At 57.0% G+C, this 15,020-nt stretch overlaps 1 protein-coding gene across 3 annotated transcripts in view; it reads right to left on the reverse strand.

Moving 5' to 3' along the window:
• Window positions 1–457: 457 nt before the first annotated feature.
• The window catches only part of PCSK6 (proprotein convertase subtilisin/kexin type 6), a 192,759-nt gene continuing 178,196 nt past the window's right edge, over window positions 458–15,020 (reverse strand). For all 3 annotated transcript variants that reach the window (XM_057544203.1, XM_057544204.1, XM_057544202.1), the window contains 6 exons: window positions 14,517–14,604; window positions 11,656–11,759; window positions 7,410–7,539; window positions 3,225–3,337; window positions 1,749–1,842; window positions 458–1,622 (listed from right to left, as the gene is read on the reverse strand). In XM_057544203.1, the coding sequence (XP_057400186.1) occupies window positions 1,574–1,622; window positions 1,749–1,842; window positions 3,225–3,337; window positions 7,410–7,539; window positions 11,656–11,759; window positions 14,517–14,604 (578 nt within the window). In that variant the 3' untranslated portion in view covers window positions 458–1,573. The remainder of the gene's footprint in view (window positions 1,623–1,748; window positions 1,843–3,224; window positions 3,338–7,409; window positions 7,540–11,655; window positions 11,760–14,516; window positions 14,605–15,020) is intronic.

The raw sequence follows: 15,020 nt of genomic DNA on the forward strand, positions 1-15,020 counted from the left end.
CTAGTTGGTGCATTTCCTATATTTGCAGACAAAGGACTCCTAGTAAGTACAACTCCAACCTCAGAGAGGCCAGGGTAAAAATCCCATGCAGCGCGGAGCCCACGGGTGCGGGGATTTCAGCCATGGTGCGGAAGACAAGCTGTAACCTAATGAAATCACACTCGCAGCTCTAGGTGAAGAGGCTTGCAGTCTGGGCTCCTCCGGGACAGAAAGGAGGCGTCCTTACCTCCAGCCCCTCCACCCAACCAAGCTTTTGTGGCCTGAAGAGGGTCTGTTTGCCAAAGGACACCCTGGAGCTGGAACTTTGGGATTCTCCCACGACTTTGCTGCAGCATTATTCACTAAAGCTCAAAGACCTTGAAATAAAAGCACACATAAAGCCATTTCACACACTGGCCAGTACCCACGTTTCAACGTTGTGCCTTGGAAAGAAACACAGGCTCCTTTGCCATGAAATGTTAACTCTTTTATTAATTTAGGGTTAACACTGTATTTGCTTTGTGGATTTCATTTTCAGAGTTGTGGATTCAACAAACAACAGCTGGGCTCCCCCCCAGCTGACAGGGGACTCGTCAAACGTGTTACAGTCACAGAGGGGAGCAGGACGAAATGGAGAACGAGCTCGAAAAAATTTAAGGCAAATGTTACTCCCATATTAAAGGGACTTGATCAAGCAGATCTGTGCATATCAATGAAAATATATGAAATATTTGTCAAAATAATTAACATCGGTAAAAATTAGAACACGTAGCTTATAAAATACCCACACAGGTTTGGCAAAAATAAATCCAACCGTGTCGTTAGGCTCATAGCACACACAGACACAGGGGCGCCCACCTTAAGAACAAGTCTCCTGAAAAGCAGGGCCAATGTATTTTCAAAGCAATTCCACAAAATGGGACACGACAGACAATTAACAATTCACAGGCTGGGTTTACATTTTGGTAGGAAGAATTGCTTGGTCGTTGGGGCACCTTTTGGCCAGCACCCGGGACGCCTCCTGGGGACCCTCTGTGTTAGGCAGAGGTGACCGTTCATCTGGGCCATGAGACTCCCAGAGACACAGACAGGATGCAGAGACCAGGGACCTTCAGCTCCCTCAGAGGAAAGGGCGGCAGAGGAAGGAGGGTCCCTCCAACCCATCCGTTTGGGATTTGACTTTCTAAGCCATGGCAGCAGTTTCAGAAGTCGCTGATTATGTAGAAATAGATGCTCCATCCCCAGCGGTCGCACGTTTTAAGCCCCGAAATCTGTTTTATTTACAGTCTGACCAAACCGTCCCCCAGACTGTGGCAGGCAGATGAGCAGGTATGCCCCTCAGCCCTCCATCACGCAGGGGCACAGCCCAGGGGTCTGCGGGCTGCCCAAAAGCACGGGGAGAAGAGCAACGCACCAAGCATCCCGCCTTTCTGCTTTGGTCTCGAAGATTCAGTAAACTTACGGTCCCAGAAGCTGCTCTGAAGCCGGAGCTGTGGATTCCTGGAATTCGTTCCACTCCCGTTGTGAGTTAGCCAGAAGAACGGAGCCAGCAAGCAGGGTGTGAGAGGGCATCGCTGACACCTCCTCGAAGCCCTCACCCACCTGGCCTGGGCGCCCAGAGATGCTGCGGAAGGACCTCGCTCCTGGGGAGATAAAGCTGTCAGATGCAGGGCACCACTCCTGAAACGGACTCTGGCCGACAGCCTGGAGGAAGGTGGACGGACAGACAGGAGGGGCCCTGCCCTGTGCGGGCGGCCGGGCGCCCCTACCCGGCCAGGAGGCAGGTGCGGCAGCAGAACTGGATGAAGAGCTTGCGTTCGCAGAGCCGGTTGGACTTGACCATCTCGCAGAAGGTCTCATCGGCTGGGCCCCCGGGAAGGAGAGAGGAGGGACATGTCAGATTTGGGGGCCAGTTAGGATTGTTCCCATCACCCCACTCTGCTGGGGACATAGGGGGAGCAGGGGCGGCAGCCCTCCCAGTCACCCCCGTGATGTGTGGCGGGCCTGGCGCGGCGGAGGCCAGAGCTGAGTCTGGGAGACAAAAGCGGACTCGGGGTGGCAGGGGAGTGGGCAGGGCCTGGGGACACCTGGGCTGTGCCAGGGAGCCCTCGGGCTCCCTGTGTCTCTTCCTGGACAGCTGTGCTGGGGGACTTGGGAGGAAGATGGGGTCAGGCCTGGCAGGGGCAGGATGGAGGCTACGCCATGATCCCGGGGACACCCCAAATCGGGGAGGAAGGGGGTCACCAAGAGGGAAAGGCTGAGGGGGAAGGGAAGAGCCACGGAGGCCGGCCCCTCCCCTCGGCAGCTGGCTTTTGAGGATGTTGCCATTCATGGGAACCGGGAGACACCCCGGGGACAGCCTCACTTTCTCAGGCTGGATACATAACCCGAGGAGGTGGCTTCCTAAAGCAGGAGCTTCCTGGCCTTTGAAGGGACATAATTCTGCAAGCCAAGAAAACCACCTTGTGGTCCACAGGGCGTGCCCAGGGTGCTCTCTGCGGGCTTCGCGCTCTGCCAGGCTGGGGCCGGTGCCAGCTCCGTGCCCACGGACAGCATGGCACTGGCGGTTCCCCTCTCCTGCACGCCAGCCAGCTCACAGCGCCCAGAGCCAGCCCCAGGCTGCTCCTCCCTAGGCTTGCTGAGCCATGGAGGCTCCTTCTCGCCACGGCACGTCTGCCCGCGGCCCCTGCACTGGGTCTCCAGGCCAGAGTCCTCTGCCAAACTTTCTCTTGCCCGGAATCCCCAAATTGGTCTCCTCTGAGCTCCTGTTTTCACAGCCCATCCTTGCCTCTCCTCATCGGCTTAGAGCACCAGGGCTCTCCCACAGCACAGAGGCAGGTCCTTCCCATGGACACACGGGCCTTGACACATGTTCAGGGAGGCTGAGAGCCTTCAGGCCTCCTGACTTTGACCTCCAAGGTCTGGCCTCTCCTAACGCATGTCACCACACCCAGGCCACCTTGGGCTTATGGCAGGAGAGTGGGAACGGTACGAGAACAGAATCATTTGTAAGATTTACTCAACGGACCGACCCACACTAGCTGGGCTGGTGGTGGAAATGCCTCTCTGGTCAATGTGAGAGGCCTAAAGGGAAGGGAGGAGGCCCAGGGGAGAGCCAAGTGGTCATCGAGAGGAGGGGCCACAGGGCTGCCCAAGGGACTGCGGTCCCTGCGTCTTCTTTTCCTTTCTCTTCTGCCCGGGGCAGCCCCGGGGTGGCTCAGGGGCCGTCACCCACCCATGCTCACCGTTGCTGCACGTGTGGTTGGTGACGCACGAGGTTCCCAGCTGTGTGAAGCCTGTCTTACACCGGCTGCAGTTTCTGCTGGAGCCTTCACAGCTCAAGCAGCTCTCATCACACCTGCGGGGGAACACGGGTTCCCAGATGAGAAAGAGGCACAGCCACTCCAGGTCCCTTCCCAGAGCCCTCCCACCCTCCTGCACTGCACCCCCTGGCTGTAACCGTACCCCTCACGACGGCCCGAGACTCTGGCCAAGCATCTGCACGTCTCTCCTCTATTGCCCTGGGAGGGCGGAGACGGTCATGGCCAGTTGGCAGGAGAATGCCTGGAGCTGAGGATGGGCCCAGGTCTCTGAGCCTCCCTGTAGCTCACCTGGACGCCCTCCTGGGCACTGTGGCCACAGGTGGCTCCCTGAGGATGTCAGCATTGACTCTTGGGGCTCGGGGCCAGGCTCCCCCGAATGTGACAGACATGACCCTGGGGCTGGCCGGGGCTGAGCCTCCTTTGTGGTGACGTCGGCCTCCCCGCTGGGGACAGGGGGTGGGGATGCCCTTTCGACCTGTCCCGAAGACAGGACCCAGGACTATTGCTAACAGAGTGCCATGACCTTGGGGGTGGGAGGGTCAGCACACTCCACTGTCCCGTGCGTTTATCTGCGTCTGTCTGTGGCTGCGTCTGTGGCACTGGAGCTGAGCAGATGCTCTGGAGACTGTACGGCCAGCAAAGCCTAAACGACTCACCATCGGGCCCTTCACAGAAGAGCCTGCCGACGCCCCTTCCTGCTCTGGGCCATGTAGGGACCTGGGCTGTACCTGCTGCCTTCTCTGCGTCCAGCTCCAGGGACTGGGTCTCCCCAGACCCACCTCCCAGCTCCCTGTCAGTTGCAGGCCCAGCAGACCCGGGAGCAGGGCTCGGACAGGGTGGGCGGGGCATCGGGTAGGCAGCGCTTGGGACAGATGCCACCTCCCACGCAGCGACCAGACGCCAACAGCAAGGCTCACTGTAGGCCTCCTTCCTGAGCGGGCCTGTGCCGGCGTCAGATGCCACCATGGATTCTGCCTGCACAGGGCCTCCGGGACAGCAGGCCCTCAGCCTGGATGAGAGGTGGCTTTTGTTCTCCTGGGGTCACTGAGGGCGTCTCCAAACTGGAGATCGGGCCCATAGTTTATAAACGTGTAAACCCACAGGCAAACCGCATCCAGGAGCCCTTCCGACTTCCTCCTCCTGCAGCAAGAGCCTGCCCTCCCCCCTCACAGACCCTGGAGCGGGAGGACGGGGCCCGTCGTGCAGACTCTTACTGCGCACTTTGGGGAAGACCCCAGGGCCTGGCCCCTGTCCTGCTGCACTGCTCTGGCCGGGCCACAGGCCCCTCGTGCCACTGCACAGGAGACCACTCCCCCCAACTCCCGCTTCTCTTACAGATGATGTCCGCTAGTGACACGGGAGCTAGGGCCAAGCCAAGCCATGTAATTGGGGGTCAGCTGTCTCGAAGGCCGTGGCTGAGGGTTGCTTTGCTAGAAACAGTAAGAGGGCGGCTACAGCGGAGACCCGGCTGCACACAGCTCCCTTGCTTCTCCAAATTCAGCCTCACAGAGCCCCAGGATCTCCACGGCAGCCCCCGGGAGCTGTGTCGGTTTCCTTCAGCCATGTAACCAATGACCACAATGCAGCAGCTTAATCCACCACTGTTCAGCATCTCCCAGTTCCGCAAGCAGAAGCCTGGGCAGCCTCGGACGGGCTCTCTCTCGGGCTCACAAGGCCCCGGTCAGCTGTCGGCCAGCCTGGGCTCGGATCTGGAGGCCCCGGCTTGGGCAGGAATCTGGCATCAGGCTGCTCCCCCAACTGCCTCGGGGCCCCTGTTTCTCTGAGAGACCCTCTTGGCTCCTCCATCAAGGTTACCGTGCCTGGCAGGTGGTCCTCTTGGGCAGGGGGCTTTCAAGACGCCTCTGGTTCTGCTCCTTCTGTGGTACCGCCCTCACCCCCAAACACCACAGCGACTGTCCTGCCAAACTCTGCAGGAGGGCGCCCACTGCAGTCCTCTCCCTGCCCTGCTGCCGGGGCCACTTCCCCGCCTCCCGTCTTTAGGCTGTTCCAGGTGACAGTCAGATGGCAGAAATCTCGTCACACTGGGCACAGGACAGAGCAGAAGGCCTGCCTGAGTCTTGCCCTGCTTAAACATACCCAGGAGGGGCCGGGGGAGGGAGGGTGGTAGGAGGGTGGGGGGCAGACACCCCACCGAGTTGCTCTGTCTTCAAAGAGGTCCTTGCTCCCTCTTCTAGGTCCTCTTCCTAAGTCTTGGGGTGTCCGGTGCCTCTTTTGAGATACTTGTCATGGACTGTTCTCAGCCGTGGGCCTCAGCGTAACGGGTCTTGACTCGGCATCCAGGCCGCCAACCTAGCAGGCCTGCGTCCCGGCCTGGCTTTTCCCCATGAGCCCTGGCTGGCTGCTCGCTCCCTCGAGGCTGCCCTGGCCAGCACTCAGCATTCTGGGGCCTTCGGGAAGCCAGGCTCTCTGAACGCTGCTGCTGCCTCGGTGGGGAGAGGCCCTGCGGAACCAAGGCCATTTGTGCTTCCAGGGGAATCCACACTGAGGGGTCTTCAGAGCCCTGGGACTCGGGAGACGGGAATTCTCTGAAGTGCTGGCAATTCACCACCTTGGCGTCCCGTGCAGGGCGCTTCCTGGGGGTATATCTCTGAGACCTGCTGTGTCAGCCCCAGCACTGGAAGCTCCTCCAGGACTTAAAGCTTTGCCATGCGTGGAGGTGAGCACCCAGGGAGCTCCTGCCCTCCTCAGCCAAGGAGGGGCTCACGGGGGCTGCCTGCCCCCTGCCTCCTGGCGCTGGGGACCCCATAGCTTCTGGGTGCCCTGCGGGGGCTGTTTGCCGTACTCGTGGGAATTCCCAGCATCCTCTGAGAGCCAGGGTGTCTGACAAATGAAACCGATTATCACTGTGTAATTCCACATTGTCCCTGGCTGCCATACTTAGGGTAATCACCCTGGAACCAGCTGGCTGGTTAAAATGAAACTTTACTTCAGACACCGGTGCCGAGGGTCCTTCACGGGACTCAGCAAGGCTGGGTGAAGGTGGCTGGGAAGTGGGGCTGAAACCCTAACCCTCTTTGAGTGGGTCCCACAAGCGCAAGGACCAGGTGGTCTCTCATTTGCTCACGTAGGTTGTTGGTGTTTGTTTGTTTGTTTTAAAGAATAGGTTACAATCCAGAAGAGTTCTCAAACACAGCCTGAGGGGATCTCAAAGACCCCCCCCTGCAACTGTGGGCCCCCAGCTGTGAGCTGCCAGACGGGCATGGTCTCCCTGCACTGCTCTGAAGTGGGCGCCTGAGGCTCCCTCTTTGAGTCTACGTCAGAGGGACGGTCCCTTCCCCACTCCCACCACCACGATCTTCAAAGTCACCTGCAGACTCCTCATCGTCACTCTCACCCTAGACGAGACAGACTGCCCTGCCCTGTTCCTGGGCTCCAGGTGATGAGGCCTGACATGAGGCAACGTTCAGCAGGACAAGAGGACACCGAGCAGATGGCTTCTGCTTTCACTGCCCACATCCCGTGACAAGAGAGAACACTTCTCAGAGCCCCCAGAAAAGGACGGTGCGCCTTGCGGACACGCGGGAGGGAGCGGAAAAGGAGAACGAGCAGGGTTATAACATCTCTGCATTGCCTGGAAGCGGCTTTAGAATGAGGGAGTTGTCGGGATCTTGTATCTTCTCTAAATTATCCAATTTAAATTTTAAACAAATCCTACACGTGGTTTCCTTAATGACGTGCTGTGAACGCACTGTGGTCCATGGTGCAGGTGGGGCTCGCTGGAGTCTGCCCTGGGGTGGTGGCTCTGCCAGTCAGGACCCGTCCTCCGCATCCTGCCCTCCCAGCCACGCAGCGCCTGGTACACAGTAGGTCTCCACAGGTACTCAGGACGTGAACAAAGGCATGAGGGCCGCCGCCTGACTGTGACCTTGGCCATCACCACCTGTAGGGCCCCCTCCTCTGTAAACGGGTTCCTGTCTGCCCACTGTACCCACTGCTGTCGTGGAACATGGCCCACCCTGCCCCCAGCCCCTGGGACAGGGGCCACCAGACACAGCCCTCCTGCCACTCCTCCACGGGCACCGCTGACCGCCCTTCGCCGGCCATCGCGGGCTAAGTCAGGAGGACTTGCCTGGAAGGCGCACATACCTTCGGCACACTTTGTGGGGCAAGCCCGGCATCTCCTCTGGGTAGAACCCCTCGCCACAGGCTGGCACACATTTCCAGTCTTGGAAGTGGAAGTTTGGGGCACAGTGAATACACTCTTCTCTGCTGGGCCCTGAGGGGTGCGGGAAAAGCAGCAGAGGTCAGGGACCGCCCACCTGCCCATCACGTGTCCCAGACCTGCTGCAGCACCTGTGAGATCCAGGTCCTATTCAGACGCCCCAAGGCCACCACACAGCTAGATTCACCCAGGTGCCACTGTGCGTCTGCACTGGGCCCTCCTCGCCACTCCTGGGAGGTGGGCCTCATGCCCACATCTCATGGATGGGGACATGGAGGCTGCACCAAGCTCAGCACACCTCCCGCTGCCCGGGCCGCGTTCATCGGCCCTGATGCCAGGTGCCTCCTTTCCCAACAGGCCTGGGCCCGATTTCGGCTAGGGCAGCCACAGGTAGCTCTGAGTGCTCAAAATGTGGCCTGGCCAAACACACTTACACACTGGATTTCAGAGACATAGTTAAAAAAAAATGTGAAATAGCGCATTGATTTTTTAAAATATTGATTACATGTAGAAATGATAGTATTTAGATACAAGGGGTTAAATAAGATGTTATTAATTATTTTCACCTGTTTCTTGAGGGAACTTAAAGCTGCATCAGTAGCTCACATCGTATTTCTAGTGGACAGAACTTGGTGTAAGAATATGTGGGAAAAGGGAAAGAAGAGGTTTGGGGGCCTGGGGTGGACAGGTATTTGGTGTGAAGGATCAGGACTCTTTCAACAGAGAAAAAACAACTAAGGGCTTATGGGGTGAGGCGTGGGGACCAGAAAAGGCAAAAGCTCTGAATGAAGGATCAAGAGTCGTGAAGGAAAATCTGCAGCTCAGTCAAGAGGACTCATCAGCCTGGGAAGGCAGTGGCCCAGAGTGAAGAAACCGTGCTGTCCATCTGTCTGTCTGCCCATCTGTTCATTCATTCAGGCCAACAACAAGTCAGTGCTGGGTGTGCACTCCGTGTCAGACTCCCCAAGGAGCATCAGAGAGGCAGCGAGGTGGCCACTGGCTGATGTCTTAGAGGATTGAACTCAGGGAGAAACCATCTCAGATGCTCACGGAGACCACAGCCCCTCCTTAGACCTCCCCCCACTGTGGTCTTGTCTCGGCTCGAGGCCTGACAGCTGAGGCAGAGGTGTCCGGCCATCTTCCTGGAGTGACTTCTGGACCTACAGGGGGCCTCTGGGCTGCGTCATGGGAGGACTCCTTTGCAGACAGGGGTCTGCAGGGTGGCTCTGCCAGCCCCGAGACTTGGTGCTCTGGCAGCTGGTTTCTCCTTTCAGAACCATAGCTTCCAGCTTGGAAGGGGATTCTGAGCTCACCCAGGACTGAGCGTGAGGCAGAAGCGGGAGCCCTTGGGGTTCCAGGGCCTTCATGAGGAGTAGCTGCCCACCCGCCTGGGATCTCCACAGGGGTGTCCTCCCTCTGTTGCTGCAACGCAGTGGGAGAGCCGCCCCACAAATGCGTCCGGTTTATGTCCTTCTGGATGGACGGTTGCTCTTGTGCCGCCAACCCCCATCACTTATCTGCAGGGAGCATCTGGTGTTGGTGCCCCACCCAAACCCCGTCACCCATGTCCTACTGCCTGGGCCGCCAGGGTCCCCAGTACCTAAGGAGCTTCTGCAATGGGAAAGAACACTCATTCCTGTTTGTTCCTAGTTTAATGCTCAATTTGCTAAACTTAAAAGCGGATGAAACTCAGCTGGGGTTAGAAGAAGAGAAAGCCCTGGGATGGGCGGAGGCGACGGCCCCATGACAACGTGAAGGTGCTCAGTGCTGCTGAGGCGTGCACTTCAAAATGGTAGGTTTTATGTTCTGGATCTTTTAGCACGATGACAAAAGCTGAGTCAACAAAAATCTCCTAGAGCAACTATTTTCACTACCACTAAAAATTGTGAATTTTGTAACTCGAAGTCTCTCAGGGATTCCATTTAGTCACAAGGCTTTGCAGGCGTCAGACACTTGAAAAGCAGACACAGATCATAAAAATCGTAGCAAAACGGGTGATGCTTAGGCAGGATCCACTGCATCATTTGTGGGGCCAGGACAAACTGAAAACGCAGGGCCCTTATTCAAAAGGCAGGAAAAACGTGCTATGAAGGGTGCTAAGATACAAAACGCGTTCCTTTCTTCTGCCATCTCTCTCTTGACCTGTCATGGTGGTTTTTATCTGCTATTTCATGTCGTGCTCCCCTGGGTGAGGACCGGCCCTCATGCCCCTCAACCCCGCACACATGTGCCCCATTGGCTGCTAGCCACTGACCCACGCGCCACGCCATGCCGACCGGGTCCCCTGCACCCACCCAAGGCAGAGGGGTTCCCCAAGGGATCATATCCTCTGTGCCAGAGGCTCTGGGTACCTGGACCAGGATGGGAAGAGGCTTATTCCTATTGAGTCAACACTGAGTGTCCCAAGGTACTGCTGGCCTGAGGTGGGGACAGATGCCACCGTGCTCCATGCTGTACTTGTGCCTAACCACGACCCTCCCCACACTGCACCCAGGCCCCTCACAGGCGGGGAGCAACAGTGGTCACGGAGTGGGAGCTGGGAGGGGAGGGCCAGGTGGCCTAGGCCTCCAGGGGCTCCCGACAGGGACCTTGACAGGCAGTGAGAAGCCTTCAGCTCTGGAAGTGGGTGGAGTCCCTGTCCCAGCAGTGGCCGGGGTGGATGCACACGTCCCAGAGCATAGAGGGAACCCGGGCAGGCGGGTGTGGGGAGCAGGGGAGACCCCTGGACAGCCTGACCCCTCAAGTGACAAAGAGGTCGCTGGACTGGGTGAGAGAACCCACAGCGACTATAAAGCTGTTTGCCAGCAGGCAGTGTGGGGATGCAGAGAAATGAAACCACATTGAATAATTGAAATCAAAAGCATTATAAAGCCACACGCCTGAATTTTATGGATTCAAGTGACTATGAAATTTAAATAAGTGACATCGGTGATGCTCTTAATCAACCTGGGCTAAACAATGAGTCAAAGAAACAGAATGAAAATGACAGGCAACAAGGCAAACGCTAGGAAAGGCTGCTGAGCCCCTGCCTTTTGGGGGGTTGTCCCAGGAGGGGGCCCCAGGAAGGCACATCTTCCAAAGGCCTTGAGAGTGCTGGTCTTGGCCATGGCATGTCCACTTCTGGTCAAGGGTCAAGGGCCCCTTGACATGGGCTCACGTGGCCACACTGGGACGGCCGCCCCATCCTGCCATGCATCCCGGGACCCATGTTAACGGCATCAGTGACCTAGCAGAGACCTAATTCTTACATTGTTACTGCAGCAAAAACTCAACCTGATGTGGGTTTCTTAGAACAAGGACCAAAGCACTGGGTCAGGAAGGAGGGTCAAGAGGAGAAGATTCAATCAGAAATATATATGAGCCCACAAGCTCAGAATGTGCTACAATATCCTGGTGCCAACAACTTTGCAGCAGGAAACCCAACAAGACAATCATTCTCTGCGATTCTGCATAAAAACTGTGCCTGGAAGGCAGCTGTGCTATCATCTCTGTGGGAAATTACAATACACACAATATTGTTTACAGAGATCTTTTCCTCTTTTGAGTAAAATGTTCAAAATAGGGAAGATAGGTACAAGGAACTAAGGCTATGTTTTAAAAAGCCTTCTTCCTTCACCACGGGAACTTGCCCAGCCTCTCCCCGATGAATCATGAACCCCCGGCACTGCTACCCTGAGGCAAGGGCTGGGTTCCACGCAAGAGCTCATGAGCATCCCTGCCCGGCCTGAAAGCATCCCCTACCTGGCTGGGCTCCTGACACCGGGAAGCCCAGGCTGCTCCAAGTGGGCCCTTGTGGTTTTTCTTTCTTTCTTTCTTTCTTTTTTTTTTCAATTATAAAAATTGTGGTAAAATGTACGTAACATACAATTGACCATACTAACCATTTAAGCATACAGTTCAGTGGCATTAAGTACATTCATATTGTTATGCAAGCATCACCACCATCCATCCATCCCCAGAACTTTTTTATCTTCCCAAGCTGAACCTCTGTACCCATTAATCACTATCCCCCTTTCCCCTCTCCCAGCCCCTGGTAGGGCCTCTGGGTTTTAATGCTGCAACACCCACGGAAGCCCGTAAGTCCTAGGGCTTTCTGGGTTTCCAGGTAGTCAGCCCACCGGCCTGGGGAACTCGGGCTCCAAGTGTGGCCCCCGCAGGCCGTTAACTCACCCACGCAGGTCTGGCAGGTGGGATGGCATTCCCCGCACCTGATCAGCTCAGAGTCAAAGTAGGTGCCTGGCTCACAGTCTGGAATGCAGCTGCCCCGTGCAAGGCTGTTGAAAAGAAAAAAAAGGCACTCTTTTATATCCTTTCCAAAGCTCTAATTCAATTATGATTTGCCCTCAAATGCCTTTCATGAGAGGAAATGAAAGTTGCTAAAGCACAGCTCTTGGCGTCACTTAAGGTTCTGAACTAATGAAAGCGGCAAAGCTGTCGGGCAGCATCTCGAGTCCGGCTGGAAGGGACACCCGGGCCTGGAAGCAGAGTCTCCGCCTTCTGGTGGCCGGTGGTCCCGAAGCTCCTTCCCAAAGCCCCGTGGCCTCGGCCCCTGTGCGGGAGGCCATGCCCTCCACGCCTTCTGTGCTCTCCTGCTCTGTGACACCTTCTCTTCACTGACACCAATCACACTAGAACCCAAGGCCCACAAGGAGAACTTGAGCACGGGTGGGTCACCCCACTGGCTCGGTCTCACTGGGTGCAGCCCTGGGTGAAGCCTTGGCATTTGTGATGCGTGAGGGGGGTTGGCGGCAAGACTGACCCTGAGTCCCAGTGGGCTCCTGCCTCGCCCTTGCTGGAAACATTCTGTGCTTCACAATGAACCTGAGATAAAATCCGCTCCTGGGACCTAGCAGCCCTGCCTGCTGTGGCTCTGGCCTTCCTCCCTCACCTCGCTTGGCCAGGCAGTGAGCGCACGGCTTCTGGAGCAGACCCTCTGCCCCTTCCCAGCTGTGCAGCCCCGGCCCCGGGCAGGCCAGCCAACCTTCCTGCCCCTCCGTCCCCTCAGCTGTCCGTCAAGGCTCCTGCGTGGTCAGGTTGCTTTGAGGACAGAACCTTGGCAGGTGTCGGGCACCCAGCAGTGTTAAGTGGGTGTTGGCGGCCATGGCCGCTTCAGTTCCCAAGCTCACTGCTGCACATGCTGTAGATGGATCTGCTGCCTGACACATCAAACACGTGCCCCAGGGTCTGTGAGATCCAGAGGCTCCTGCGCTTGGTGGGGGGACGTCGGTGGGGCTGAAAGCATCTCTGTATCAAGGCGGAGGCCGACCCCAGGGCTCCCTCTCGTCCCGGCCCCCAGGCCACTGCACCAGCTGTTCAGTCAAGTCTTTACTAACGGATGTTCCCAGCCTAAAGAGATGGACGCACGGCTTGGCCGCCCTCACTGCTTCAGTGTGACCGATGATTTGAAGCCACAGCTAAAGGGGATACTGGGCAATAAAAGGAAGCTTTCTGTGGATTACGGCTGATGATGTTTCAGTGTCCACAGTCCTCTCTGACTGCTCGTCACGGCTGCACCGCTGCCTCCACCTGGGGGGCTGCTGCCCGAGAGGCATTTTCTCCCCAGGACACAGCTCCTGGCCTGAGCATCTGACCTCCTCTCCCCCACCGGACCCACAGGAGCAGGGACGAGCAACCCTCCCCAGCACATCCCCACTGGGAAACAGGCTCCAGGGAGCTGGAAACACAGTACCTCCCCCTGACACCCTGAGTCTCTGGCCTGGGTGGGGGGCCCTGCAGGAGGGTCCCGCAGCCGAGCTCCCAGGCCTCAGTGGCGGCCAGCTGAACCTCTCCGCCTTTCCCTTCTGGGGCTCCCCTTCCTCCACATGTCGCCCCTCCGCTCCTCATCCTGCCTCGTGCAGCTCCCCGGTTCAGAGAACGGGCATGACGTGCGACTCTGGGGTCCTGTTCCCCTTCCCTCCCCTGACTCCCAGGAGCGTGGGGCAGTGGACCCTCTTCTCTCCGATCCCCTGATCTGAGAGGGTGGGTGTGGGGCGGGCTTGGGGAACCTTAGTCATGCTGCTCCAGGAAACTGTTCCTCTCCCCGTTAGTAAAATGTGAAGAAGAATGCCATATATGTCACATACATCATAGGTTGCTGTGAAGATTAAATGAGGCAGTATTGGTGAGAGCAGCTGGAGTAAAATGCTTGTTTTCTTCCTTCACTCCTTACTGCAAAAGAATTCAACCCTGTGGGGCTGAATTTGAGGGGACAGGAGGGGAGGCTGCAGGACCGGCAGCATCCTGGTGCCCTGGGGGCCAGGTAGAAATGCAGAGTCACAGAGCCGCTGGGTCAGCACCTGAATTTTAACAGGAGCCCGGTGATGCCCCCCCGGCCCCGCCCCTGCTCACTGCCCTCGCTGACCCGTCCCTTTCTTCCTTAAAGTGCAAACCCTGGTTCAAGACTGGATCGCGGGAGGGTCCACAGCACAATTTCGAACAGAATGATTTCTAAGCTTCTAGATGGTAACTTCAGGGAACAAGTAATGTATACTTGGTGGCAGTAAACAGGCTACACCAACATCCCAAAATATTCCAGTAAAAAATCATTAGCTCGGTAAGATGCTTTTAAAGGAGACGTGGGCTGAGCTTGGTGGAGCCGGGCAAACCAGGAATCTACACAGTATCTCCAGGGAGCAAGCCCCCTCCGCCCTTCCCTCAGTCATCCAGACTGGGAAGGAAACTGGAGTGAGTGGGGCTCGGTGCCTAAGAAAGGGAGCTCTGTGCTTCGTTAGAACTCCCCACCCTTCCAGCCGCCAGCCCTACTTTCTATGAGAGGATCCACTCTCTCTCTTACCAGTTCTCCACATGTTGCATAAAATGTAGACATTTTCCCCATCCTCTGACTTTCTATCATAAACAGCAATCTCTAAGTGGAAATCTGATTTTGACTCGGAATCTGTATCCTGAAAGGCTCTGGGCCTCTGAAATTTTAGCTTTTAGGAAAAGGTGGCACACACTTGGTAAATCAATGGCAGACACTTATACCAGCATATACCCACGGCCGCGCCTCAGGTCTGAAGGGAGGGTCTTACCTGAATCCTTCTTTACAGACAGTACATTTCTCTGGTTCATCCATGCACTTTTTACAGCTTGGGTGGCATTTAAGGCAGTTTTTCTGATCTGGAGAAAAATAAGAGGAGGAAAAGAGAAGAGGTGGGAAGAGTGGATGTGGATCAAACCCGGGCAAACGAGACTCGGGTGTTTCAAAGTGGGGTTGATGGAACAGCCGTCACCGGCGTTGTCTCCAGACGGGTGACACGGTGACCGACCGCCAGAGGCATGTGGAGACCGCGTGCCCAGGTGTCAGATCACAGGCCTTGCACCTCTTTTCTGGAGTGAAGTCCTCACACGACCTTGAGGCTTGGAGGTGGGCCCTTTCCAGAGGAGACGTGCTCTAGTCCTGCATCTTCCCCCGGGACTGGAGCCAGCGGAGCAGAGTTTACCGAGGTGCCAGTCTTCCTAAGTGTGACCGGTGGGGCCTGCGGGTGCCCCTGAGCGACCCCACCCACCCAGGGCCCTCACAGGGGTCTTTGCTG

The sequence above is a fragment of the Balaenoptera acutorostrata genome, chromosome 3 (assembly GCF_949987535.1).
Source record: "Balaenoptera acutorostrata chromosome 3, mBalAcu1.1, whole genome shotgun sequence".
In the NCBI taxonomy this organism is placed as follows: Eukaryota; Metazoa; Chordata; class Mammalia; order Artiodactyla; family Balaenopteridae; genus Balaenoptera; species Balaenoptera acutorostrata.